The sequence below is a fragment of the Martes martes genome (genome assembly GCF_963455335.1).
Source record: "Martes martes genome assembly, chromosome: 2".
Lineage (NCBI taxonomy): Eukaryota > Metazoa > Chordata > Mammalia > Carnivora > Mustelidae > Martes > Martes martes.
This window is the reverse complement of record NC_137889.1, coordinates 125,594,178-125,620,200: the sequence shown is the minus strand read 5'-3', so window position 1 is coordinate 125,620,200 and position 26,023 is coordinate 125,594,178. Positions and strand designations below refer to the sequence as shown.

The 26,023-nt window shown below is 37.8% G+C and overlaps 1 protein-coding gene and 1 pseudogene across 2 annotated transcripts; one reads left to right on the top strand and one right to left on the bottom strand.

Moving 5' to 3' along the window:
- The first annotated feature begins 827 nt into the window (after positions 1 to 827).
- Positions 828 to 20,370, top strand: PGRMC2 (progesterone receptor membrane component 2). Its single transcript, XM_080796469.1, has 3 exons — positions 828 to 1,264; positions 16,898 to 17,053; positions 18,154 to 20,370. Exons 1-3 carry the CDS (start codon positions 847 to 849, stop codon positions 18,249 to 18,251), a joined length of 672 nt encoding a protein of 223 aa, XP_080652595.1. The 5' UTR covers positions 828 to 846; the 3' UTR covers positions 18,252 to 20,370.
- LOC308338436 (small ribosomal subunit protein eS24-like) lies at positions 9,489 to 9,871 on the bottom strand (annotated as a pseudogene). The gene has a single exon. The product of its transcript is annotated as a small ribosomal subunit protein eS24-like (transcript).
- Positions 20,371 to 26,023: the final 5,653 nt, after the last annotated feature.

Genomic DNA, 26,023 nt, shown 5'->3' with positions numbered 1-26,023 from the left:
CGTGACCAAAACCACCCGGGAGTGGTTGCTCGGTGCCAGCGCTGACAGCAAGTAGATTCCGGATGCCAAACAACGCCGGTGAGGGCTCTGTGAATTCATTCTCCGCCAGGAAGACTCCAGCCGGCAGCCAAAACTTTTGGGTGGTAGCTTTGCGCGCCCACGCTCCAGGCTTCCCGACAGGCGCTACGGCACCCGAGTGAAAAAGAGACGCCCCTCAATAGTTTGCGCCAGCAATTAAAACTGTGTCGTGGCCTCCCACAAGCCACCAACCTGCGCCCTCGAAAAGGCGACCAGACCAGACCCCGCCTCCGCAGCAGGCTTGGCGCACGTGAAATCCCCCTGCGGAGCGATAGCGAAGAAGCGGGAGCTCGCAGAGGCGAACTCAGGCCTGGGAAGGGAAGGGATTCCACGGCGCACGCGCATTGCGAGGGACCGGGCGGAGCCTGCCTCCCAGACAGGGTGCAAAGGAAAGGAGAGCGCGTGGCGCTCCGGAACCCGCGCACGCGCTGTAGTCTCACTCAGCCTTTGCGCGCGCGCGGCCGGCGCAGCATATTTTCCTCAGGCCCGCCCCTCTCTTCTACTTCTGCAAGCCGAGGCGACGAGCGAAAGCAGGGAAGTGTGGGGCGAGGTGGGCGGGGCGTCGCACGCGAGCGCGGCCTGCTAAAGAAGGGAGGGGGAGGGAGAGATCCAAGACAACGTTACCCCGTCAACACCCAATGGAGAGCAGGCTTGACCCCGCCCCCTCTCCTCATGTTATTGGCTGGGAGGCCCCAGATGGGCGGGGTTGGTCGTGGGGTTGGGGAGGGCAAGGGGCGGGGAGGAGGAGGAAGGCGCTGGCGGGCAGTGATGGCGGCGGGTGATGGGGACGTGAAGCTAGGCACCCTGGGGAGTGGCAGTGAGAGCAGCAGCGACGGCAGCAGCGAGAGCCCCAGCGGCGCGGGAGCGGCAGCAGAAGGGGGCGGCTGGGCGGCAGCAGCGTTGGCGCTTTTGACGGGGGGCGGGGAGATGCTGCTGAACGTGGCGCTGGTGGCGCTGGTGCTGCTGGGGGCCTACCGGCTGTGGGTGCGCTGGGGGCGGCGGGGTCTGGGCGCCGGGGCCGGAGCGGGCGAGGAAAGTCCCGCTGCCTCTCTGCCTCGCATGAAGAAGCGGGACTTCAGCTTGGAGCAGCTGCGCCAGTACGACGGGTCCCGCACCCCGCGCATCCTGCTCGCGGTCAATGGGAAAGTCTTCGACGTGACCAAAGGCAGCAAGTTCTACGGCCCGGGTGAGGAGTTGGAAGGGGAGGGGGAGGACCTCCTACAGCTCAGGTGCGACCCCCTTATGATGCGGAGGCCCCTGGGCGCTGGGTTAGTTTGCCAAGCCTTCTCGACGTCTGGACCCCTGCGCCTTGGCTGCTGCACCTGGGACGGCCCGCCCCACACACACCCCCATCCGCGGGCACCTCCAGCTTTAACCCCCTGAAGTCCGGGTTTCAGTGTCGCCCCAGGAACCAGCTCTCAGCTTTCATCTTTCTCCCATCCCGTTCTTCCACGAAGCTTTTTCTTGCACTGAATTTTTCAAGATCGTTTCAGTTGTCGCCCATCGCGCTGGCCCACAACCTTCCCTGAGCTTTCTGATTCCTGGGATGGGTGGGGGCAAGAAGGACGGGAGATTTCTAAAGTAGGGACCCAAAGCTGTATGCCAGGTAATTCACAGCTTTCCTTTATTTACTCTGTTTTACCACTGATCTCACTTTTCTCCCTACTATTCCCCATAAGGCCACGTTTAGGTACACGTAGTTCCAAGTCCCCACCGTTTAGCTTGTGAAGTCTGGACATATAAGCAACATCTCAGACTTTTTTTTAAACCAGTTTTAGTATGGAGATGCTTTCCAAGATTAACAATGTATGTAGGATGAGGACAGACCAGAATGTAGATCTTAATAAAGACTGGCAAGGATAGTCTCCCTGAGTTTTGGGGGTGGAGCTCAACTACCGAGCAGGCGGGCCTGTCTGGTTTCTTTTTCTTTTTTTCTTTACTTTCTTTTCTTTTCTTTCTTTCTTTTTTTTTTTTTTTTCCTGATAGTGGGAAGGCAAGTATTCAAATACACGTTGATAATGACTTACTGTGTTTTCACTGAGCAGAAAAAATTTAAAAGAGCTCTAAATCCACACCCCAGTACACCAGTTCTGCAAGTTAAAGATTTTTAGAACTTTACTTTCAGAGAACCGTGTGTGTAGGATAGTTGGGTTAGAAACCCTTTTTCTACAATGTAGTTATAGCATACATTTCAGATTATGCTAATAAACTTGAGTTCAGACTTATGGAATCTGCTAGTATACAATAAAATTGAGCAACATTGTATACATCTGTGTTATGTACTAATTAATTCTAAGCTTAAAAAAAGTAACTACAATAAAAAATAAGTAATAAAATTAGGGACTTAGAGTGACCTGGTGTTCAAAAGAGTACATCCAAGCCTTAAAGTTAAAAGGGTTGGCAAGTCTAGAAAACAATTTGATTTCTTTTTTATTTAATCTGTTAGTACATGAGATTTACTGGCACTTGCAAATATGTACTTCTGATTTCAGTGCTTGGTGGCTAGAATATATTTTAGAAGTGCTTTGGTTTGCTGTTAAGTGGTATAGAGATAAGAAATTGGAGATTTTATGTGCTGAACTGTTTAATTTCTTATTTGTTTGTATTTTTGTGTGTAGATCTACATTCATTTTAACCAAGTCTTGGTGCTCTGGTTGCATAAATATGAAAAGCAGATGTCTACCTACTTTGCTGAAATGGTTAATACTTTTTTTGTTTGTTTACTTTATATGGGACAAGAGAATAGGGAGTAGGCCCAAAGCACAGTAATTAAATGGACAGACCAAATTAAATAATTTTTTTAAGTCAAGAATTTACACAGTATTTTGTACCTGAAGTTTTTTCTTCATTGATACTCAAATGTATGTGCAGAGATTAGAAATTGTGTACAGGTAATATAGCACTTACGAACTAAAAAATCTGCTTTTGTAACCCCTATTCAAAAGGACAATGAAACAAACAAAGTATTAGTGCAAAGAAGCATATTAGTCCTTGCACATTATGCCTTGCCACTATCTGAAAATAGCTAGGAAAGGCTGTCAGAGACACAGTTTAGCAGCCTCCAGTGGCAAATGTTCTGCAATAGAAATTAAAAATTATAAGATGAGAGTCATAGATGTGATGTAAACAGCCTTTGTGTGGTTTGAGCATTGAGGGGGCTCCTCAGATAACAAGGGAGAAGTCAGTTTTAGGTTGACTTCCACCAGTTCCCAGGTCTTAAAGAACAGCCTTATAATAATATAATATAATATAATATAATATATACCTATTTTCTAAGTATTTATTGATCAACCTATAGGTGTATAGGTGTTTGGAATCAACCTATAGGTGTATAGGTGTTTGGAATGTTATATTATGGAAAGGAACTTGAAAGTGGCCAGATCATCTGTGGGCTTGGAATATATTGATATTTCACATTAATAGAAGATGTAACACTTTTTCCAAAAGTCTTGAAGCCAAATTTCTATGAAACAAATATAAGTTCAGTTTGGGTTTTAATTTTTATTTTTATCCTCAAGTCAGTTGAGCACTTTTTTTTTTTAATTTTTATTTATTTATTTGACAGAGATCACAAGTAGGCAGAGAGGCAGGCAGAGAGAGAGAGGAGGAAGCAGGCTCCCCGCTGAGCAGAGAGCCCGATGATGTGGAGCTTGATCCCAGAACCCTGAGATCATGACCTAAGCTGAAAGCAGAGGCTTAACCCACTAAGCCACCCAGGCACCCCTGGTTGAGCACTTTGTAACAGAATAATTCAGAAGAAATGATCTTAGCCTGACAATCTTAGTAGCTTGAAAGAATGAGGTAAGAAGTCAGAAAACCTTGTTTCTATGACTAGCCAATATCTACTCCCATTTCACAGTATTGGTCTTAGAGTTAAAAATTGTTTTGTGCGTCTTTTTTTCCTGTGTCAAAAATACTGGTTTCTTTTTTCTTCTTTTTTCTTTTTTTTAAATAATGTTTTCTTAGTAATTTTTAAGGTTCAGGTTCTTAAAAAATTAAATATTGACAATTTAGTGGAGTAAACACATGTTGGCAAACAGTTGGCATTAACTACATTTGTCATCATTAAATTTAGTAACACTTCAGGCACTTGGCCAGCATGTGAGGAAAGTGGTCATATAAGAAACAATGAATATGGGAGGAGAAAGGAAATAAGGTTTGTTAAGCACCTACTACATTAGATGCATTAGTCATCTCCACAATGCCTCAGGGAGGTTAGTAAGTATTCCTGCCCTCAGATGGGAGTCTGAGGTGTAGGTTTTTTTGGTAAATTGGCTTGGGTCATACAGACATGGCATTTAAATCCAGATATATTTAACCTCAAAGCCTATCTGTACTTCAGGTAAACTATGTTCTGGGATAAACTTCTGGAGAATCTTAACTGTTGTTTTTATACCCTCTCCTGGTTCCCATAAGGTTTTAAAGCCTCATAAAACATGCTTGCATGGCTGTATGTTGCGCTGTCCAATATGGTAGCCACAAATCACATGTGGCTTTTTAATTTTAAGTTAATTAAAATTAAATACAATTAAAATTGACTCCCTCCATCACACTAGCCACATTTCCACTACTCAGTAGCTACATGGCTACCATATTAGTGCACTTTATAGAGTATTTCCATCTTCCCAAAGAGTTCTATTCAACAGCATTGATTCTAGAGATCAAGGTAGAAGGATGAGGAAACTTCATTTATTGAGCTTATTATCTCATTTCATTTTCAAACAGCCCTACGAGATAAGTAATGTTTCCATTTTACAGATGTGGAAACTGAAACTCAGGGAGGTTTTGCTCAAAATCACATACTCAGTGGCAAAACTAAAAATCAAATAGTCTGTCTTCACAGGCCATCCCTTCCCATTGTATCACTACAAAATATAATTTTGTATGGTTCTGGAGTCATAGAGTAGGAAGACTGGAACAGGTAGTATAATTTTAAGTAACTTGATTTAATATTAGTACAATGAAATTGTACCAAAATAGTGGTGTTGTTGTTTTTAAAAAGATTTTATTTATTTGACAGGTAGTCAGCAAGAGGAGGAACACAAATGGGGAGTGGGAGAGGGAGAATCAGGCTCCCCGCTGAGCAGGGAGCCCCGATGTGGGATCATGACCTGAGCCGAGGGTAGACACTTAACTACTGAGCCACCTAGGTGCCCCCAAAATAGTGTTTTTATTTATTCTAATAGTTTATCCTGCATTTCTGAAATTTAAATATATTGCTTCCCCCTTATTTCAGGTAGCATACTGTTTGATACAGACCAAAGCGGTATTTTCTCCAGCTTACCTTTTGAATTCTACTGGAAAAGAAAAAGTCATATATAAAAGAGGTACCCCATGAGATATAAAAGAGGTAATCTTTAGGAGGATGGGGAAAGGAGCACATGTGCTTTTCAAGTGTTTTTCCTCTTTTTTAACTTTATCTTCAATATATTAACTTTTATTTATAGTTCGCAAAATTGCAGTTGACGCAAGAGTTGCAACATATAGACTAGGCCCAACCTGACCTCTTCCTTCATGGATGTACTATTGACACTACTCAGCTCTCATCCCAGCTACTTGCTTTGAGGCCAGCTGGGTCTGTTTGGGCTAATGGCCATACACACCCATTAACTTTCAGTAAAATAAAAGGATCAGCTAAGTTTTCTGATGAGTTTTGATACTCTGCTCAAATTTATACTAGTTATTTCTATAATACCTACTCTGAGTTCAGCATCATTCCATTGTTTTTAATCTTTAAGGGAATTGTATTTGTGTTAAATGCTAATGCTAAGTATTAAAGGATAGCTGAAAGCATATATGAAACCAGAATATGTTATTCATGCTGGAAGAAAATAGATTTAGTAACATCTGGAGTTAGGTATTCAAATTCTTTAAATAATTCTTTCAATAATCTATGACCCAGATGTCTCCTCCCCTCTGTACCCATGACAGACATCACTAAATAACTGCTATATCCTTAGAACCTGCATTCTGTTTCAAGATCACTAACATGGGACTTCATCTCCATTTTAAATACAGAAAAGGAATTCTCTGGATTTCATTACATTGTTGCTTAAATAAAATGAGTTAACTGAGTTTTCAAAACAGATGGGGTCCTACCTGTATAGAGTTTATAGTATATTTGAGAAAACAGACAATAAACAAGCATTCAGTATATAATTTGTAATTAAATATCCTATGAAAGAAATGAATAGGATCTATAATCGAGGGTAACAAAGTTCTTTAGATGGTCAAGAAAGGTGCTTTCCATTTATATTAGTTTATCAAGAAAAAGGGGTTGATACTTAAGCAAAAACCTAAAGGAGTCACCCATACAAAGATTGGGTATGAGAATGTTCTGATGCCATCTAACACTCAGTCTAGAACTGATCATACTGTGTTAATCAGCAGAGAAAGAAACATCCTTAACTTTACTAATTTTGAGATTTGACTTCAGTCTTCGTTAGATTAGTATTACCTCAGTGATTGTTTTTCCACCCTGTTTTCCACTGATCTGTGGTTTATTATTCCTTTATAATATAGCTAGATTTTCTTTTCATTGAATCTAGTATCAACACTTTTTTAAGATTTTATTTATTTATTTGAGAGAGAGCACGAAGTGGGGGTGCGGTAGGGCAGAAGGAGAGAGAGAAGCAGACTCTCCGTGGATCAGGGAGCTGGACTCCGGACTCCAGGCTCCATCCCAGGGCCCTGGGATCATGACCCAAGTGGAAGGTGAAGGCATACACTTACCCGACTGAGCCACCCAGGTGCCCCTCTACACTGTCTTTTAACAGCTTAATTGGTTTATGTTTTATTGTTACTTATACATTTAAATATATTTCTACCTTCTTATTTAGTAATTTAGCTTTGTCATACTTCGCTTTTTTCTCCCTTTTTTCCTTCGCAGATTAATTTTTTTTAGTTCTTCCACTTTTTAATCCCTGCTTATTTGGATATATCTGTTAACATTCTTTTAATGATATCTTTAAAGGTTTTTCTATAGAAGACACTGTTCTTCTAAAGAATATAGGAATGTTAGCCAAACATATCTTTGTGAATTAGAAAAACTCTCTTTAAAACACTTTACTGTGATTTAAGAGAATATTTCTTAATAAATACACAAAACTACCATGTATACAAATGTGGATGGTGTCCCTTGGGGTTGTGTAGTATATACAGCCATATGTTGTGGCCCTGGTTTAGAAAGCTTTTACTCTAATCCTTCCCTCACCTATTATTTATGGTATTACGCTTAGACTTGTAGTTCAACTCTATTTTTTCAAACTCCTCCCCCAAATTGATTTAAGTATTACCTTTTTTTATTGCTAGCCCTCATTTAAATTTACCAACATAGTTGCCATTTTCTTTATTCACAGTCATTTCTTGCATCTCATTCCTTTGTTCAGGGTTCAGCTCTCATTTTAGTGAGGTGTGTTCTGTAGTTTTCTTATTGACACACAAAAAAATTCTGTCTCCGTATGCCCTCATGCAAGAATAATAGTATAGGTTTCAGATATAAAATTATAGGCTGGTTGTTTTATCTCAGATCTTCAATAGTAGTATGCCACTGTCTTCTACTTCTCTTCAAGTCTGCTTTTGGTTTATTTTCATTCATTTGATTAATCTGTTTTTCCCTTTGTCTTTGGAATTTTACTCTTACTAGGATTTGCCAAGGTGGGGATTTGATTTTTTTTTTTTTTTTTAACCTGGGCCAGACTCTACTAAAATTTGAGAATGTGTGTCATCCATTTATTTTAAAAAATCTGAACCCATTCCCTCTTCAATTATTGCCTCCCCCGTTGTCTTCTAATAGATACAGACTAGCTTTTCATTCTATTCTTCATGTTTCTTAATCTTTCCTTAAGGTTCTATCTCTTAATTACTTCAAAATTTTAAGCAAACATACTATAGTTCTTTAATCTGCTTGTATTATTCTGGGGATGCTAGTTATCATCTGTTATATGTGCTCACTCCACGGTGGTTTGCTTCTTCATGTAGTTTGTAATTTTTACTACAAAAACTTAAACCTTCAGCAATTATAGTCTTTTTATTTCTTGGGGATTTTTTTTCTATGTGCTTCCCTAAGTCATAAGTTGTAGAAGTCTTCCTGTAGAGTAGTTTAGATATATTTCTAAATAGGGCCTCAGGAAGTTTTTTAAAAACTATATTTTTATTAGATTATACATATTCAAAATAGAATGTTTTAAAGCATGTTCTGTAAAAAACAACCCAGTTACCATGTTCCCCTTCCTAGAAGTGAGGAACCAGTCTGAATATTGTTCCAGAGCTATCATCTGTAAGTATAAGCATGTGGATATGCACTCCCTAAGTACTCCCTCCACACACACACATTGTTGCATATTGTACAAACCTTTTATATCTGGAGAGTCTTTCATCTCAGCATAAAAAGAGTCATCTTATTCCTTTAAGTATGTGCATATTCTGTTACATGAATATATCATAATTTAACTATTAATAAACATTTAAGTTGTTTCCAGTCTCTTACTAATAATATATAATAATATAGTGTTGCTATAAATATGCATGTACATGTCCTTTTATACATGTGAGTGAACTTACAAATTCCTAGAAGTAAAAATACTGATATGGGAAAAAATAGGGTATGGGACATTTTTTAATTTGGGTACTTATTTTTGAATTGCCTTCCAGAGAAATTGGAGCAATTCATACTTCACGAAAATGCCTATTTCTCACCCCTTTGCCAAAAGTATGATATTAAACTTCTTGGTCTTTGTCAAGCTGAGAATTTAAAATGGTATCTCAATATTTTTTAATTTACATTTCTCTTTTTTAGTTTGGTTGGACACTTTCAGAATTTTGAGTCATTTATGTTACCTACAAATTATCTGTTCATACATTCTTTGCCACAGTTTTTCAATTATGGTCTTAGAGGTTTTAGGTGTTCTTTAAAAAGTGAATCAACCTTAGCTGCAAACATTTTTTCCTAGTTTGTCTTTTTACTTTATTTATGGTGTTTTTGTAAACTATACGGAGATTTGGAGTTTTATGTATTAAAATTTATCGTCTTTTTATGGGTGCTGAGTTTTCTATCACAAGTAACTTAAAGGTTTTTTGAATTAAGACGATTATTTTTAAAAACAGTAGTTTTTAAAAATACTTTTATGATTTGGGTTTTTTAGTTCCATTTGGAATTTATTTTAAGATGTGAAATAAGGATTTTTACAGGAAATTACTTAGTTACCCCAACACTATTTATAGAATAATTTTTCCCCCAACACTTGCAGTATTACCTTTATTGTTCTCTAAATTCCAATAGATATTTAAGTCCCTGCTATTTCTTTTTTTTCCCACATTAACATTCTTAGTTTATTAATCATATCATGAAAAATCTGAACAGTCACCAGAGATAAACCCACTGCAACTCTTTCTGTTGTCCAACCTTCAGCTCACTTTTTGTCAGCACCAACATTGACTTTTGCAGTCCCTCTGACTTTCTTCATTCTGTTCTTGTGTTCCTTTCGCTGTTTTCTTGATGTCTTTTTCTTCTCAGGCCATGTCTTGCAAGTCTATGTTTGGGTTCATTTTTCTTTGCATAATCCAAGGAATCATAAATCATCCCAAAGCCAGTTGTCCTACCACCACCAAAATGGGTTCTGAATCCAAATACAAGTATGACATCTGGTCTTGTACATTTTGGCTAGTTTTTCCTGAATTTCTGTCTTAGCTACTGTTGTCTTTGCAGAGTGAAGGACATCCATGTCCATCTGTTTCCGCTGAAATAGTCGGTTGGTCATGAACATCCTGGTTGGGTAGTTATTGTGTCATTCATGATGGTGGCCAAGCTTCAAGCATCTGGGGAGGAAAAGAGCAAGTCCCTGCTATTTCTTCACCTTAGAATCCTCATTCTCTAGGGGCTGTGTAAACTCCGTCCCCACTCTCACATCTTTGCAGGCCTGGGATTTTAACTTTTCAGTCTTCCGGGTCCCCACCCTAGCTGTAAGCCCTGGGGCCAAGGCCGCTGAGGTGGACCCACAGTATTGCTGACAGCTTTCTAGTTTGAATTTACAAAAACAAGATTGAGTTGGGGGAAGTATTTTAACTACCTAAAGTTAGGGCCAAACTAGATGGATACTTTGTCCATTTTATACTAGTGCCTCTAAGATTTGCCCAATGTTAAATGTTGGTTGAAGCCTCTAGAACCCAAGTATCTTGGCTCCTTGAGGAGTGTTCTTTCATTTTGACCACACTACCTTCTCTCTCAAAGTCTTTGGACTTCCTAAATTTAAATATAAAAAAATAATATTTATTACTTGGATTTCTTTTAATCACTTTTATATTACTGCTTCATTTATTCCAAGGCCATTGTGACCTTATTTGGAATAAATTACTCAATACCAAGTATAATTACGGTTTTTTTTTAAAGTTGTTTTAATAATCACAAAAGACTTGTCAAAATAGGCCAGAAAACCAGGCTGTTTATAAACTTCAATGGATTCTAGTTTGTTCCTCAAAGCTATGGTTTTTATACCGTGGAAATAATTGAAATATTCATTCTGGAATTTTCTCCTCATCATAAATACTAATGTAGGTACACAGTCATCCTAATAATCACAATATTATCTGTTAACATATTTTAGATATTTTATTTCCTCCTGGAATTTTCTATTCATTAAATTACTCTTTAAAACATTTTCTTACTGGGGTGCCTGGGTGGCTCAGTGGGTTAAGCCTCTGCCTTCAGCTCAGGTCATGATCTCAGGGTCCTAGGATCGAGTCCCACATCGGGTTCTCTGCTCAGCAGGGAGCCTGCTTCCCCCTCTCTCTGCCTGCCTCTCTGCTTCCTTGTGATCTCTCTCTCTCTGTCAAATAAATAAATAAATAATCTAAAACATTTACAGTGACCATATGCTTTTGCCTTTTCAAAAATAACATTACCACATTCTACCTGATTATATTAAAGTAAGCAGTTTCAGGATTCACTAACTAGTAGATCTATTGAATTTTGAACTTTAAAAATCTGTGTGGCAGGTTGTGTTAACTCTTAAAGAGTCTTAATGAAATCTGAATTCTAGTATAATGTCATTTTGATATATTTAACATTATTTTTGAAAGGTTATTTTGGGGTGCCTGGGTGGCTCAGTTGGTTAAACATCTGCCTTCTGTCCCTGATCCCAGGGACATGGGATTAAGCCACAGTGGACTCCCTGCTCAGTGAGGAGTCTGCCTCTCCTTGTCACTCTGCCCTCCTTCCTACTACCCCCAACTCATGCTCTCTTTCAAATAAATAAATAAAATCTTTTTTAAAAAAAGAAGACTTATTATTAAAATGATGCCTTAGAACATTTGTTATATAGGTATATTTAAGAGAAACTGCTTTGGTTGAATAATTGTTCATTTTTTGTAGCAAGAATTTTCTTGAAATTATAAGTCCACCTTTATATCAGCAAATATAGTCAAAATAACAGTTTTTTATAAGTCCGCTGGCTTTTTTTTTTTTTTTGGTAAGTTACAGCAAAAGACTTCTTATCATTTAAAATTTGCTTTCCTTGGGTAGTTCTCTGTTATTTTAGTATTATAGATAGCCAAGTATGGTTATCAAATATTGGAATCTGTAACATTAATGCTTGTTGGTAAGGAGTGTGGAATGGGGAGGTATTACTGGCTTCTCAGATAACACTTCTGGTTGAATCATGAATGCAGAGAAATGTACTTTATGTAGGCCTCAGATCCTTCTTTCTCTGAGCACATCCGTCCAGTTCCAATTCTAGTTGTTAATGTTATGTTCTTTATGATCTTACAGGAAAAAATAAAGAAAACTGTTCAAAAAGATCTTTTCAGAAGTTAAATGCTTTCTGAGGGGAATCTTAATGTGAAGAAGACAGCTTATATATAGTTTAGAGGGTGGGACAATATGTTAATCACTGAATCATTATTTTCTATTCAAAAATTAATAAAGCATCATTTTTCCTAGAAATGGGGTTGGATTATTACCTGTTGACTCAAGTTCACGCTTACTAAATCAGCCATGTAAAACCAAAAAAAGTTTTTGGTTTTTGGTTTTTGAAGTTTTGTTTTTACATTTATTCATTGTTGAGGTCTCCTTAGAGAAATTGGCAGAGAATTTTATTAGAGAATCCATTGGTACATAATTAATATACTCAAAGATTTTCTGGTCTCTGTTTTCTATAATGACCATCTTTTCTTCTCTCCTTTTTACCATTTAGATGTGTTAGTGGTTTATACTCTGAAGTACCCTGAAGTAGATTGACTTTTGCAGGCTAGGGAGGTAAATACAATAAAATGATAAGAAAAGCTGTCGATGTATACAGCTTTTTTGTTAATCCTCTTTCATTTTGATTTAACAGGTATTCCAAAGTATCTGTTCCCCTGAGATTTTGCAATTAATGAAATCCTCCAATTTTCAGGGTTGTCATTCCATCTTTGGGTTTGTGGATCCTGTGTGTTTTCTCAAGTATATTGTGTTTGGGGTAGAAAAGTGGAGATAGTACTTCTGAAATCTGTTGGTAATTTTAGGCAAGTCACTGAATGTCTCTGCTCCTGTTCATCTGCCAGGTGAGGAGGGCAAAAACTGTTCCTTCCACTTTGCAAGACTGTGAGAGAGGAAAGTCACATTGCTAGAAAATTCTTTAAAAAGTTGAAAACTATCATTTTACATGTGTAAAGGTTTTTACAGCCCTGATCAATTTTATTTTTTATTTCGTGTGTATGACTCGTCGCTGTTTTGTTAGCATTACTTTATTTTGAAAAAAAAAAAAATCACACTAGTTCTATCTGTCTCTCTCATCTATCTATGGCCTCCATCTGGGGAAAAATAGCTATTGCCATAAAGCATGTGGAGTTATGCAGAAGAAAAAAAAACACACACACAACTACTTTTCTTTTCCCTAGGGACTGTTTGTTCTTGCTTAATTTTCAAAGTTAATATTTCTCTAAAATAATTCCAATTTAAGAAACAATATTGAATTTCTTTCTCTTAAATGCTAAATACCCAGGGCGCCTGGGTGGCTCAGTGGGTTAGGCCTCTGCTTTCTGCTCAGGTCATGATCTCGGGGTCCTGGGATCGAGCCCCACATCTGGCTCTCTGCTCAGCAGGGAGCCTGCTTCCTCCTCTCTCTCTGCCTGCCTCTCTGCCTGCTTGTGATCTCTCTCTGTGTCAAATAAATAAATAAAATCTTCAAAAAAAAAAAAGTTAAATACCCTCTGCAAGGTCAGTTGAAACAATGGGCAATGGTTTGAAGGTTATAAATTTTGGCCAGTTATAAATAGTGTACCAGTTTCTTATGTAGAAGCCAAATTTAAAAGTTTAAAATGGTAGCCTCAGTGTATACTGATAGGAAAGTGATTAAATTGTAGGTATGTATATTCATTCAGTAAGAATGTGTATAGCCATTAAATAGCACTTGTGAATATCACCTAATATTAAGTAGCAATATGGAAAATACTTAAGAATAGAAAAAGCAGGATAAAAAAGTACTTTACTGGGAAGAATTACCTTTATTTTCATGTTAATGCATCAGTACCTAATAATGCTACTTTTTTGGGGGGAGGGCAGAGAGAGCGGGAGAGGGAACACAAGCAGGGGAAGCAGGAGAGGGAGAAGCCGGCTTCCCACTGAGTAGGGAGACCAATGCAGGCCTCGATTCCAGGACCCTTGGACCATGACCCAAGCCAAAGGCAGACACTCAACCACTGAGCCACCTGGCGCCCCAGTAATGCTGCTTTTTAAAATTTATCATAAATGCCACTTCTGGTTCCATGCCATAAACTTTGCAGAGAATGGCTTTCTTAGACCTCATGAACTTCATAGTGCAGTGTTTTCTGTAACTCAGATTAATGTTGATAAATGTTTAGATTATTGTCTATTTAAGTAGATTTTGAATTCTCATAAGTGTGCAGATACTTTACACATATCTTACACAGATTCTGACACATAATCTTCAGTTTCCTAAATGTTTTCAAATACAAATACAGGTATAATCATTATGCTGCTCATTTAAAAATTAAGAAATTTTCTTGTTTACTTCTCCTTAGAAAGTATTTTATTTTGTTAACTGGACAATAAGCTCTCTTACTGACCACTCCATTGCTCATAATAGTATTTCTGGTTTTAAAATTATTTTCTCTAAATTACCTCTGTCGTATACAGAAAACTGTAGCCTCAGGGAGAAAAATGGTGGTTTTTTTTGTTTGGTTTGGTTTTTTTTTTTTTTTTTTTTTGTAAAATTAGGTATTTTGAAAATCTTTTCTTTTTTTAAGTATTTATTTATTTATTTAAGTAATCTCTTCACGGAACATGGGGATTGAACTCATGACCCTGAGATCAAGAGTTGCATGCTCTTCCAACTGAGCCAACCAGACACACTTAATTTTTTTTTAAGATTTTATTTATTTATTTGACAGAGATCACAAGTAGGCAGAAAGGCAGGCAGAGAGAGAGGAGGAAGCAGGCTCCCTGCTGAGCAGAGAGCCCAATGTGGGGCTCGATCCCAGGACCCTGGGATCATGACCTGAGACGAAGGCAGAGGCTTTAATCCACTGAGCCACCCAGGCACCCCAACACCACTTAATTTTTAAACCTACATTTTAAACAGAAGAACTTACATGATCTGCTGTGTGGCCTAATATGAAGGCAGAAGTAACTCTTAAAAGATATTTATTACAAAAATAATTTTTTAACAAGTACACAACCAAAATCAGAAACAGACCCATAAATACCGAGAACAAACTGATAGTTGCCAGGGGGGAGGTGGTTTAGGGAAGGGCAGTGGGAGATACAGGCTTCCAGTCAGGAATGAATTAATCATAGGGATGAAAGGAACAGCATAGGGAATATAGTCAATGGTATTATAACAGTATTGTATGGTGACAATGGTAGCTACGCTTACAGTAAGCAAAGCATACTGTTTAGAGTTGTCATATCACTATATTATACACCTAAAACTAACATAACATTGTGTGTCAACCATACTCAATTAATAATAATAAAGAAAAGTAGTAATAATAATAATAATTTTCTAAATAGCCAGACCTTACCAGTTATATGAAGTAAATTTTTTTCTTTTCATTCCCCAGAAAAGGCTGCCACTGTTTGTGTTCTGGTTTGTATTCTTCCTGGTGTTTTTCACACATATATAAACACATGAGTGTGTATTTTTTTAATTCAAAGCAAATCGTATTCTATATATACATACTCTTCTGAATTGCTCTTTTCAGTTACTCTATTATGGACTTCTGTCTGTGTATACATATAGAGATACTTCATTCTTGTTGATAGTTACGTACATTATTCCATTAAATTAATGTACTACAATTTAACCAGTTTCTTGATAGGGAAAAATAGGTTTTTTCAGTTTTGTTTATTATGTGTTTTAAAGAGCTAAAGTGTCTTTTTTATCACGTATTTGGGTGGAGATTTTGCTCACCATAAGTGAATCTGCTCAAAGTAAAGGATGAAGATCGAGAGTTACTACTTATTTGAAATTGCAGCTAATATTTTGGAAGAAATTTACTATGTTTTTTTTTTTTTTTAAGGGAGGGAGGGAAGGAGAGTGGAAGGACGAACAAGCTGGGAGGAGCATCAGAGAAAGGGAGAAGCAGACTCTCTGCTGAGCAGGAGCCTGATGTGGATCCCAGGACCCTGAGATCATGACCTGAGCCGAAAGTAGATACTTAACCAACTGAGCCGCCTAGGCACCCCAAAATTTACTCTTTTTCTACTTTATGCCAGGCATGTGGTAGGCATTGAGCACTGACGTGAGTAAGACAACTGCTGCTCTCAAGCACAAACTTTAGGAATGGCTCATTTCTGTCAGCATAAAAATTATGCCATTCCTCCCTAGAGAGGGTAGTTACTAATTCCTTGGACAAAATCCTAATCATTTTGTGTCAGTCAGAACTGTTGGCGCGTCTGGGTGGCTCAGTTGGTTAAGCATCCAGTTCTTGATTTCTGCTCAGGTCATGATCTCGGGGTCATGAAATCAGGACCCACTCGGACTCCATGCTGGGTTTGAAACATGCTTGGGATTCTCTGGCTCTCCCCCCTGTCCCTTCCCACACCAATCCTCACACTCTACCCACCCCCCCAAAATAAAAATAATAAAAACTTAAGAAAAAAAAAAAAGCTGTTCCTTAATAGGCACATCTCCTATTTCCCAAGAGCTGTGACAAATAAAAACCATTGTTTAATGACTTTTCATAGTTTAATAGGTAATTGTGAATATATTCTGGTAGTCAGGTGATACTTATTTTGAGAATGGGTCATATTTCTGATAAAATCAATCATTCAGCAAAGACCTATTGAGCATCTGTATGTGCTATGCGTTGAACTAGTCACTGGGGGTACAAAGATGATAGTCTCTGCTTTCATACGACCTACTTTGAAAAAGAGAAGAGAATATTTTAGATCCATGGTTGACTTGAGTCTTTAACAAATGCTCATCTAGTGGATGTTCTGTTGATTATTTTTAGATGCCACAATTAATTAACAGCAATCAGTGAAACATTATCTCCCCTCAAACCACCTTCCAAACCTAACTGCTTAAGTTTCCTCTTCTCCCTAATATGTTATGCAAGTATACATTATACAAACACAAGTTTTGAGGTATCTGAAATTTAAATTTTAAATTTTCAGTGAAAAACTTTACTTTGTTCTACAGGCAGGTTTCCAAGAAATTTCTTCTCATTATCCCATTTAGTATCTGTCATATGTTTTGAAATTAAGGCTGTGTACCAAGTATGAGTCATTATGAGATTTCCTTTATTTGGCTTTTTCCTTGAAGCATTAAATAATGTTAAGGTAATGTCAATAATTTTTTTTTCCTCCCCACCCCCTCAGCCGGTCCATATGGAATATTTGCTGGTAGGGATGCCTCCAGAGGACTGGCGACATTTTGCCTAGATAAAGATGCACTTAAAGATGAGTATGATGATCTCTCAGACTTGAATGCTGTACAAATGGAGAGTGTTCGAGAATGGGAAATGCAATTTAAAGGTACCTTCATTTTGTCGGGTTCTTTGAAAAGAAAGTGTATATTATTTCACATTCCTTAAGAGTCTAAGAATATCTATTTTCATCGCCATCATTATTTGATGATAAAAAGCTAAATATGAAAATGATTGTTACATATTATTATTTAAAAATCCATATTTAAAAGTTGATTTGTTACAAACTATAACAAAAACTGTGATACCTTTAGTCTTATAAGACTTTTTAATTAAGATACAGTATTTTTAAATAATAAGCTTCTATTTAAAACTGAATTTTATTTTGGATATTGATACTATAATTTATTCCAAAATGATTTTATTGATCTTACTCATAAACCATAATGAAAAAATATCTTTCCCCTTTATTATGCCCTTGAGGCATCCATTATTACCTCCTATGTGACAATCCAGATAGCTATTTACATGACCTATGCATCCTTTGGAAACACTTCTCGCTTCTTGGCATTTGAACCAGTTCTACTGCAGGAAGCAGTCCTCCTATCTTACCCTCCTGGTTTGTCGGTTAATTCACTTAACCTAGGTTCAAATTCCCGACCAAGAAATAAGTAAATATGGATCACCTTGGACACCACAGTGTTCTAAATTAATACCTGACAACATAAAACAAGCAATATTAGCAGAGATGTAAGAAAAGAGTTTAATAGGAGAAAGAATAATGCTATGACTGGAGCCACACACTAGCTCTTAAAGAACACAGGATAATAAGTAACAAATGACTTTGCTTTTCATTTGGTTTATTTTCCTGGAGAGTACTAGCCTATGTCACATTTTCTCCCTGAGAATATTTTCTGGTTGGATCTACTTACATGATCTCTTAGTGATTCTGATTAAATGTCTTCAGTTAAGAACTGGTATATATGGAGCACTCTCCTGCAAAGCATAGTGCCCAAGCTTTGTAAATTCCTTATTCCCGTTTTCTTTTGTTCAAGCCTTACATGAGTACAAAGACCAGCCAAGGTGAGCAATAGGAAAAACTCAGCCTATTGTATATGATTCTAAAAGAGGCAAACACCTTCCCCGTTGTATGATGGACTAGAGCAACAAATTTGATCACTACTGATTTTCTTTTGATGTATTTTTCAGAAAAATATGATTATGTAGGCAGACTCCTAAAACCAGGGGAAGAACCATCAGAATATACAGATGAAGAAGATACCAAGGATCACAATAAACAGGATTGAACTTTGTAAACAACCAAAGTCAGGGGCCTTCAGAACTGCAATTCTTATTACTCCCTTTCACAGAATGTCCGGCGTCTTTGGGTTTGGTTCACCTGCTGCAAAAAACATTCAACAGATTCTATACAAGCTAAATGAGTCTCACTATGAAGATTTGAATACTAGACATTATTTATGCTGCCAAACTCATTTGTTGCAGTTGTTCGTAATGTCTGGTGGGGCGTCATCATCCTGAAAAGGAGGAAACGGACTTTTTTTTAAAGAGCAAGAAAGTTACAAGGTTACTCCTTCCTTCCTTCCTTCCTTCCTTCCTTCCTTCCTTCCTTCCTTCTTTCCTTCCTTCTTCCCTCCCTCCCTCCCTCCTTCATTCCCTCCCAGCCTTCTTCTTTTTTTTTTTTTTTTAAATCAAAGACAACCAGATATGTATTTGCTACTTAAGTGTACAAATCTCCTCAAAAACAGCAAGGGATTCACGTGCTGTGTTCTTGTTTAAGCTTTGAGGGAAGAGACCTGGGCAGGAGAGGTGGGGGGTGCACGTCAATTTGAGTAGTTTAGGTTACTGAAACATTAAATGTGAATTCCCAAACTTTTCTTTTTGGGTTTTGTCAGGGAAAAGGAAAAAACCTTTATTTCTAAGAAATTAGGAGAAGGGATTTCAAGTGGATCTAAGTCAAAGCTAATTCCCCAATAGTAATATCATTTGCAACTAGTGTTTATCCCTTCCCTTCCCCTAGATCAAATCAATATTAATTGTGCCTTATTTCACTTATATAGACTTGAATTATTTTAGGGAAAGCCCCTATGTGAATTCAGAAGTCACTACAAGCAGCATTGAGACTGAAGTTGGGATATTCTGTTGACTGCAAAACCTTGATGTCATTCTGTGTATATAGAATGTAAAAGGAATATTCAGTGTTACTGCCACATATGTTAATATACACAAACTTAATTAGCATTGTAATGGCCAAATGCATTCCCTCCTGCTTTTTCTCTTTAAAAAAAAAAAAAATTGAAAAACAAATCAACTCTGTCCCCCAACAGCTGCCTAATTTTAGGAGTCTGACCCTCACATCTTATTGGTGTGGGTGCATGGGGCCGTAGTATGGATGTTGTATGGGTGTGTCCGAATGTGTGTGAGAGTGCCTTGGAAGGGACTCTGCAGATACTGTAAATATCAGTACCGTTTTAATAAAGCATGTACAATAAACCAAAATAAGCTTGAGTTGGACTTTATATACAAAATGTAAGCCAGTGCATTATGATATGGTAGTCAGGATTGTGCATTTGATTCAAGATAAGGAAAAATCTTGGAAATGAAAAGCAGGCACTGGTTAAACAAGTTGTACACATTGTACCACATTCACTGTAACTTTAGGAAGAAATTCCACTTTGTGGAACATTCTCAAGAGATCTGAGATTATTCAGGTAAGAATTGATAAATAAAAATGTACATATTTTTACTTTATATTTTGATGCCAACTGATTATACTAGAAGTAATAGCACCAGGTGGTAGTTACTGAACACAAAATAATAAAGGATATTCTACTGATAGGTACTGAATCCTTCTATTATTCGTTTATAAAAACCCTATGTATGTCAGGTACTTGATTTCATCAGAACTACTTAGGTTCTTGGTTGGGGACAAGTTACACCAAAAACGATAATTTTATTTAACAAGTCACCAGTTAAAGAAAAGACTTACTCTTGAGCATAATATATGCAGAAGCCATCAGAGAAGGGGGAAATTTAAACTGCAATAATAAGCTTAAGTATGTAAAATACTACATTCTATTATCTTTGGTCTTGGGATGTTTTGTAGAAAATGATGAACTTCAGCCAAATCCTTGCTGAAGACTGGTTGTAAAGGCTAAACAGTGTTGGTAAATGCTTTGTGTGTTTTTATGTAAAATATTTTCTAAACAAATTTGTTAAAGTACATATCCTCTGTAGTAAACATATAAATATATATATATGAATCATTTGAGCCTAAAGTTCAGAAATAAATCTACACTTGTGAATAGAGAAACCCTAAATATCCATGCAGTAAAAATTATGCAGTCTGTTAAGAAAATTGAGTAATCTTGTGTTTTGGACTTGAAATAAACCGTGTTCTACAGACAATCCCTCAATTTTAATTGAGTGTTTCTCATTCTCAGGTAGTTTGCTGGGTAGGCTTGGAGTAAGGGGGTGGGAGCTGTGGTGGTATTTTTGCTGATTTCCCCCTTAGCCTCTATTTCCCTAACTTTCCTGATGATAAGAACCACTTGAAGTGCTTTAAATATAAATCCCTGGTCCCCAGTCCCCAGCCAAGAATTAGAAGAAAATGGTTTTCAGACTCTTTATTTGTGAGAAGTGCCATGGTAATTCTTGTGGTCAGGCACATTTGAGAAACCATTCTAATCTTTTCAAGTTATGTTGTCCATCTTTGTCATCCACTTGAAATGGAACTTACTCTTGGGTAATTTTGGTCCAATTTCCTGTATTTGGTTTCATATCATTCCCTAAACTCCTCAGAGTTAGTTTTATCTGGAGATTGCACATAAAAAAATTTTAATTTGATTTAAAAAAAAATTTCTTTACTCAGATTTTTATCTTTTGATACCCTCTCAAAGTTGACATGTTTTTCAAGTCTATACTGTTTATACTAGTCACTTTCTCTCCATTAAGAAATGGGCCCGTTCAAATACAGATCAAGTTTTTAAAAACTTGACTGTGATATGAAGGCTTAATATTTTCCTGGCAGTAATCAGTAATTCTACCTGCCTTTTTTTGAAATCTGTAGAATCCAACACTGTACTTACCTCTATCTATAATCTGGAAAGCTAAAGTTTGTATATTGAACTAGGACTGAAAAAAATTGTTTTCTAGAAAACTGACCAATCAGACTCCTTATCTGATTATTCCATTTACTTATATTAGTAACTGGGAATGCAACAAACTGCTAGAAATGTATGCCATTGGCATGTTAACACAGTGTAAAACCTACAGTTTTTATGGATCAGAATAAGCTGGTACTAAATATATAAATATATATATAAAGTTTACAAGTTGCTTTGAGCATAATGGAAATGAGTCATCAAATATTATAGTGATGGTTCTTTTCCTCTGAGTTAAAAGCAAATACTTGGGGCACCCTGGGTGGCTCAGTCGGTTAAGCATCCAACTCGATTTCAGTTATGGGATTGAGAGCCCCATTGGGCTCCATGGTTGGCGGGGCATTTGCTTCTCTCTCTCTCTCTCTCTCTCTATCTCTATCTCTATCTCTATCTCTCTCTCCCCGCCTCCAGATCACCTCCTGCAAGCTTGCATGTGTTAGCGTGTGCTCTCTCAAATACGTATTTTTTTAAAGTACCAAATGCTCAAAGATAGCTTTTGAGTATGTGTGTCCCACTAAAGACAGCTCTCAATTTGGTAGATTCTGATAACAGATTATGACCTATTTGTGGCAAGAAAGTTCAAATAAAGACCATCCAACTTTGCTGTTTTTAGGCAAGAATCATCATTCCCAGGCAATATCAGAAAAGGCTGTATCTCCTTACCACGCTTCTGTGAGTCAGACTTTGAGGAGACCAGAGCTAGATTTCAGCTTCACATTTATTATACCATCACTAGTGACAGAGACCTTACTCCATTCAAGAGAGTACTTGACATGCTGTAAACATGCTGGTTCATTCTCAAGACTTTTCTATCACTGTATCTGCATAGGACCCAACTAAATAAATCATGAAGTTTGGTGTAAGAAGACTGGTAAATATTTGTGTATTTATTTTAGAAGCATGATTTTAATGGCTGCATAGTATCATTTCCAAATACAATTTTTAGTGAAGATGCAGGATATTCCATATATGGTATGGTGCCAACCTGATTAAAGAAAATAACAAAGTTGGGAGCTAAATCAGCAATTTAAAAACTAAAACTATGCTTTTCCCTGATTATGAAAGTAATATATGCTCAGTGTATAGAAAAGGATTAAGATAATAACCAAGAGTTAACCAAACTTAACCTTTCCTACATCTCTCCAGTCCCTTTCTACGCATAGGATCACAGTGTGTTCTTCAAGGCTTCAGACAAGAGGTATCCATCCAGTCATGCTGGACATCTGTACCTCGACCCTCAAAATGAATACATCATTTTCCCCCTAAACTTGCTCTTACTCTTATGCTCTCTGTCAGAACCACTGCCATAATCTCCTGATTTACCTTCCAACCTCCCTTGTTCTCATCAGATTCATAGTCCCTGTTGGCAATCTAAAATGTAAATTTGACCTCATTTCCTTAAGGCCTTCAGTGGCTCCCTATTTTTTAAAGAATCAAGACAAGGCTTATGCCCTCTTCATCAATTCCCATAGCACTATCTGTTACATAAAACAACTTGTATCTTCCAGAATATGCCCCTAGCGACTTAACTCGTTCCATTCTTCAGTCTGAATTATACTGTCCTCCACACCTTCCCAAATTAACTGCCCTTCTAGATCATTTGTTCCATCTTAGAGACTCAGGCTCCGACTCAACTCAATGCCCTAGAATGAATGAAGGAGCCCCCCATTCCATGCCTCCATAATATCATATGTACCTTTGTTTCAGTGATTTACTATTGTGTTGTAATCATCTGTCTCCCCTGATGAGCCAGGGACCAGAACGTACTCCTATTTGAGGCCCAGTTTTTCCCAAACTTAGTACAGTGCTGGACACACAGTATTTGCTCAAAATGTTTTTTGTCAAAGAAATTTATAAAATGAGAGAGTAGACAGACTAACAGTTTTAAAATAGGGGCTCCAAGGAAGCACTTTAAAGGCTCAGAAGAGAGCCTAGGAACTGCATGAGAGCAGCACCTCCACTTGGCTTTGCCTCCTGGGCTTGCAAGTAGGAATTTACAGTCTGTCCTACAGAAAAAACATTCAGAAACCACTGGTCTAGGTGATGACTAGTACCCTTTCAGTTTGTGAATATATCTCAAGGGCAAAACTATGCAATCAAAAACATCTAGCAATACTTACTCTACGGCTGCAAAATACAGATTTATCTTCATGGCACAAGTAGATGAAGGCGCAAGCCTGCAGTGCAACCCTGACCTGAGTGCCTATCTAATTAAAATTGTTTTGCACCAGCTGCAGTGTACAGGCTGCATCAAACGGGTGACCAAAGAAGAAACAGAGAAAAGGAGAGGACTTCCATTTTCCCCCCTTATAACTAAAAACATTCATCAGTGCCTTTGAAGTCCCACCCAAGGAGTCCTTTGCCCCCTCCGCTGTGTACCCTCCAACCCCCACCTGTATCCCCACTACTCCCATCACAGAGGTACTCTCACAGTTGCTAGTCTATTCCAGTGGTAATTTGGAAAGAGACAAGTTGAATTGATCTTGCCCAAAATAAACTGCAATGTAATAAAAATATAATGAAAACAGTCCAACGTGCTGCACTTGCCTAGGAAGAAATGCTATATGTGTAGAGGAAGACCTTTGCCCTTAAAACCTGTGCCAACAGTGAAAAAGGAGACAAAAGCAAGATAAGATAGGAATAAATCACCTTTCTTTTGTAAGAAACGCGGGAGCAAGCATTTTAATTCCTTCTGTGTTTCAACTGTGTCTGGTGAAATGAGTTTAGGCCTTGAAGGAGGTCTGCTGCTTTCTGGTGACCTTGAGCAAATTTCTGACTTGTCTGAGCCTAATTTTCCTCATTTGTAAAAGGAACCAATAACACCTACCTTAAAGGTAAGAAATAAGATAAAGGCCACCACTGACCACACAACGACATGCACTACACATTATCCCTTCTTCCTCTGCTTTGCAGTGGTAGAAAGCCATTTGAAGTATCTTTTTAGGTAGTATATAATTTTCTTTAAAGTGAAAATATGGGGCGCCAGTGTGGCTCAGTGGGTTAAAGCCTCTGCCTTCAGCTCAGGTCATGATCCCGGGATCCTGGGATCGAGTCCCACATTGGGCTCTCTGCTCAGCAGGGAGCCTGCTTCCTCCTCTCTCTCTCTCTCTCTGCCTGCCTCTCTGCCTACTTGTGATCTCTGTCTGTCAAATAAATAAATAATAAAAATCTCAAAAAAAATTTTTTTAAATAAATAAATAAATAAAGTGAAAATATGAATAACCTTTTGTTAATTAAACCTATAGTCCTAAATCAGAAAAATGTTTACTAGTTTACTAGTATGTTTACTACTATCGGTAACAAAATACTCTCTTTAGTAATTTAAACTTGTGAGATGGAGGTTATCCTGAAATCATTTGTATAAATTAATCTGTAGGTGAGCTATAAGAGACAGAACTAAGTGCTTATAGTAAGTTGAAAACCCCTCATTGCTGACTGCCTTCACTGGGGAACAGAGAACACGTCATGCATAAGTTAACTCTCTTTAGGAGCAAAATTACAAATGCTGGATTGCAATGAGGTTACCAGTGTATTTGCTGTTTAGCTTCACAAATTTGTGTGCATTTTTCAGTTAGCCTTATCTCAACTGCTACGCAATAACTCAGGATCATCTCATGACTCAACTTGTGTTAAGCAAAACTAGTTATTGGAACGGCTTTAATATATTGCAAATGTACTGTCCAACAAAGATTTTCCTCAAATGACTGAGTCTCCTAAAGTAAATTCAAACCCCAGTCATCCTAAAAGAAAAAAATCACAAGACCCACATTCTCTCTAACATATATATTCTTGAGCTGTCAGAATTCAGTTCAAATTGGAATTTATTCATAATGGCTATGTGTCAATTTGAGGAGTCTATGGTGCCTGGTTGTCTGGTGAAACACTAGTCTAGATGTTGCAGTGAAGGTATTTGTGTAATTAATATCTATAGTCAGTTGACTTTCAGTAAATAAGTAAAATCTTTTTAAAAGGGGGGTTGGAATGGGTGGCTCATTCGGTTAAGCATCTGCCTTCAGCTCAGGTCACTATCCCAGGATCCTGAGATGGAGCCCCACATTGGGCTCCTTGCTCAGCGGGAAAGCCTGCTTCCTCTCCCTTAGCCTGCCGCTCTGCTTGCTTGTGCATTCTCTCTCTCTCTCTCTCTCTCTCTCTCTCTCTCTATATATATATATATATATATATATATATATATATATATATATATAAAATAAATAAGGGGCACCTGGGTGGCTCAAATTGTTAAACATCTGCCTTTGGCTCAGGCCATGATCCCAGGGTCCTGTGGTCAAGCCCCTCATCAGGCTCCCTGCTCAGTAGAGAGCCTACCTCACCCTCTTCCTCTGTTACTCCCCTTGCTTGTGCTCTCTTGCTCTTTCTGTCAAACAAATAAAAAATAAGTAAGTAAATAAATAATTGAATAAAATCTTTACCATCAGTTGACTTTAATTAAAAACAGATTCCCTCATAATGTGGGTGGCTTTCATCCAGTTAGTTGAAGACCTTAACAGCAAAGACTGAGAGTTCCAAAAAAAGAAGTAATCTGCCTCCAGACTACAACAGAGAAACCCTGACAGAGTTTTCAGCATGTTGACCTGCCCTGTAGATACTGGGCTCAAGACTTCAACATCAACTCTTACCTGAATTTCCAGCACACCAGTCCTACCGATTTCAGACTTGCCAGCCCCAACAATTGTTTAAGCCAAGTTCTTAAAATAAATTATTCTCTCATTGTCTGTCTACCTATCTTCTATAGAGACAAATCTCTCTCCATATAGATATTTAATTTCTAGATATTCAGAGATTTAGATATATCTATATTTATATCTGTATGTTCAAAGATTTAAATATATCTCTATCTGTCTCCTGTTGGTCTGTTTATACACTACTATTTCCTAATT

What these genes read in the sequence shown, in the direction of transcription:
- PGRMC2 (XM_080796469.1), top strand. Translation starts at nt 847, where the DNA reads ATGGCGGCGGGTGATGGGGACGTGAAGCTAGGCACCCTGGGGAGTGGC. An exon ending in CAGCAAGTTCTACGGCCCGG is followed by an intron (nt 1,265 to 16,897) that starts GTGAGGAGTTGG and finishes CCACCCCCTCAG; the next exon opens with CCGGTCCATATGGAATATTT. An exon ending in ATGGGAAATGCAATTTAAAG is followed by an intron (nt 17,054 to 18,153) that starts GTACCTTCATTT and finishes TGTATTTTTCAG; the next exon opens with AAAAATATGATTATGTAGGC.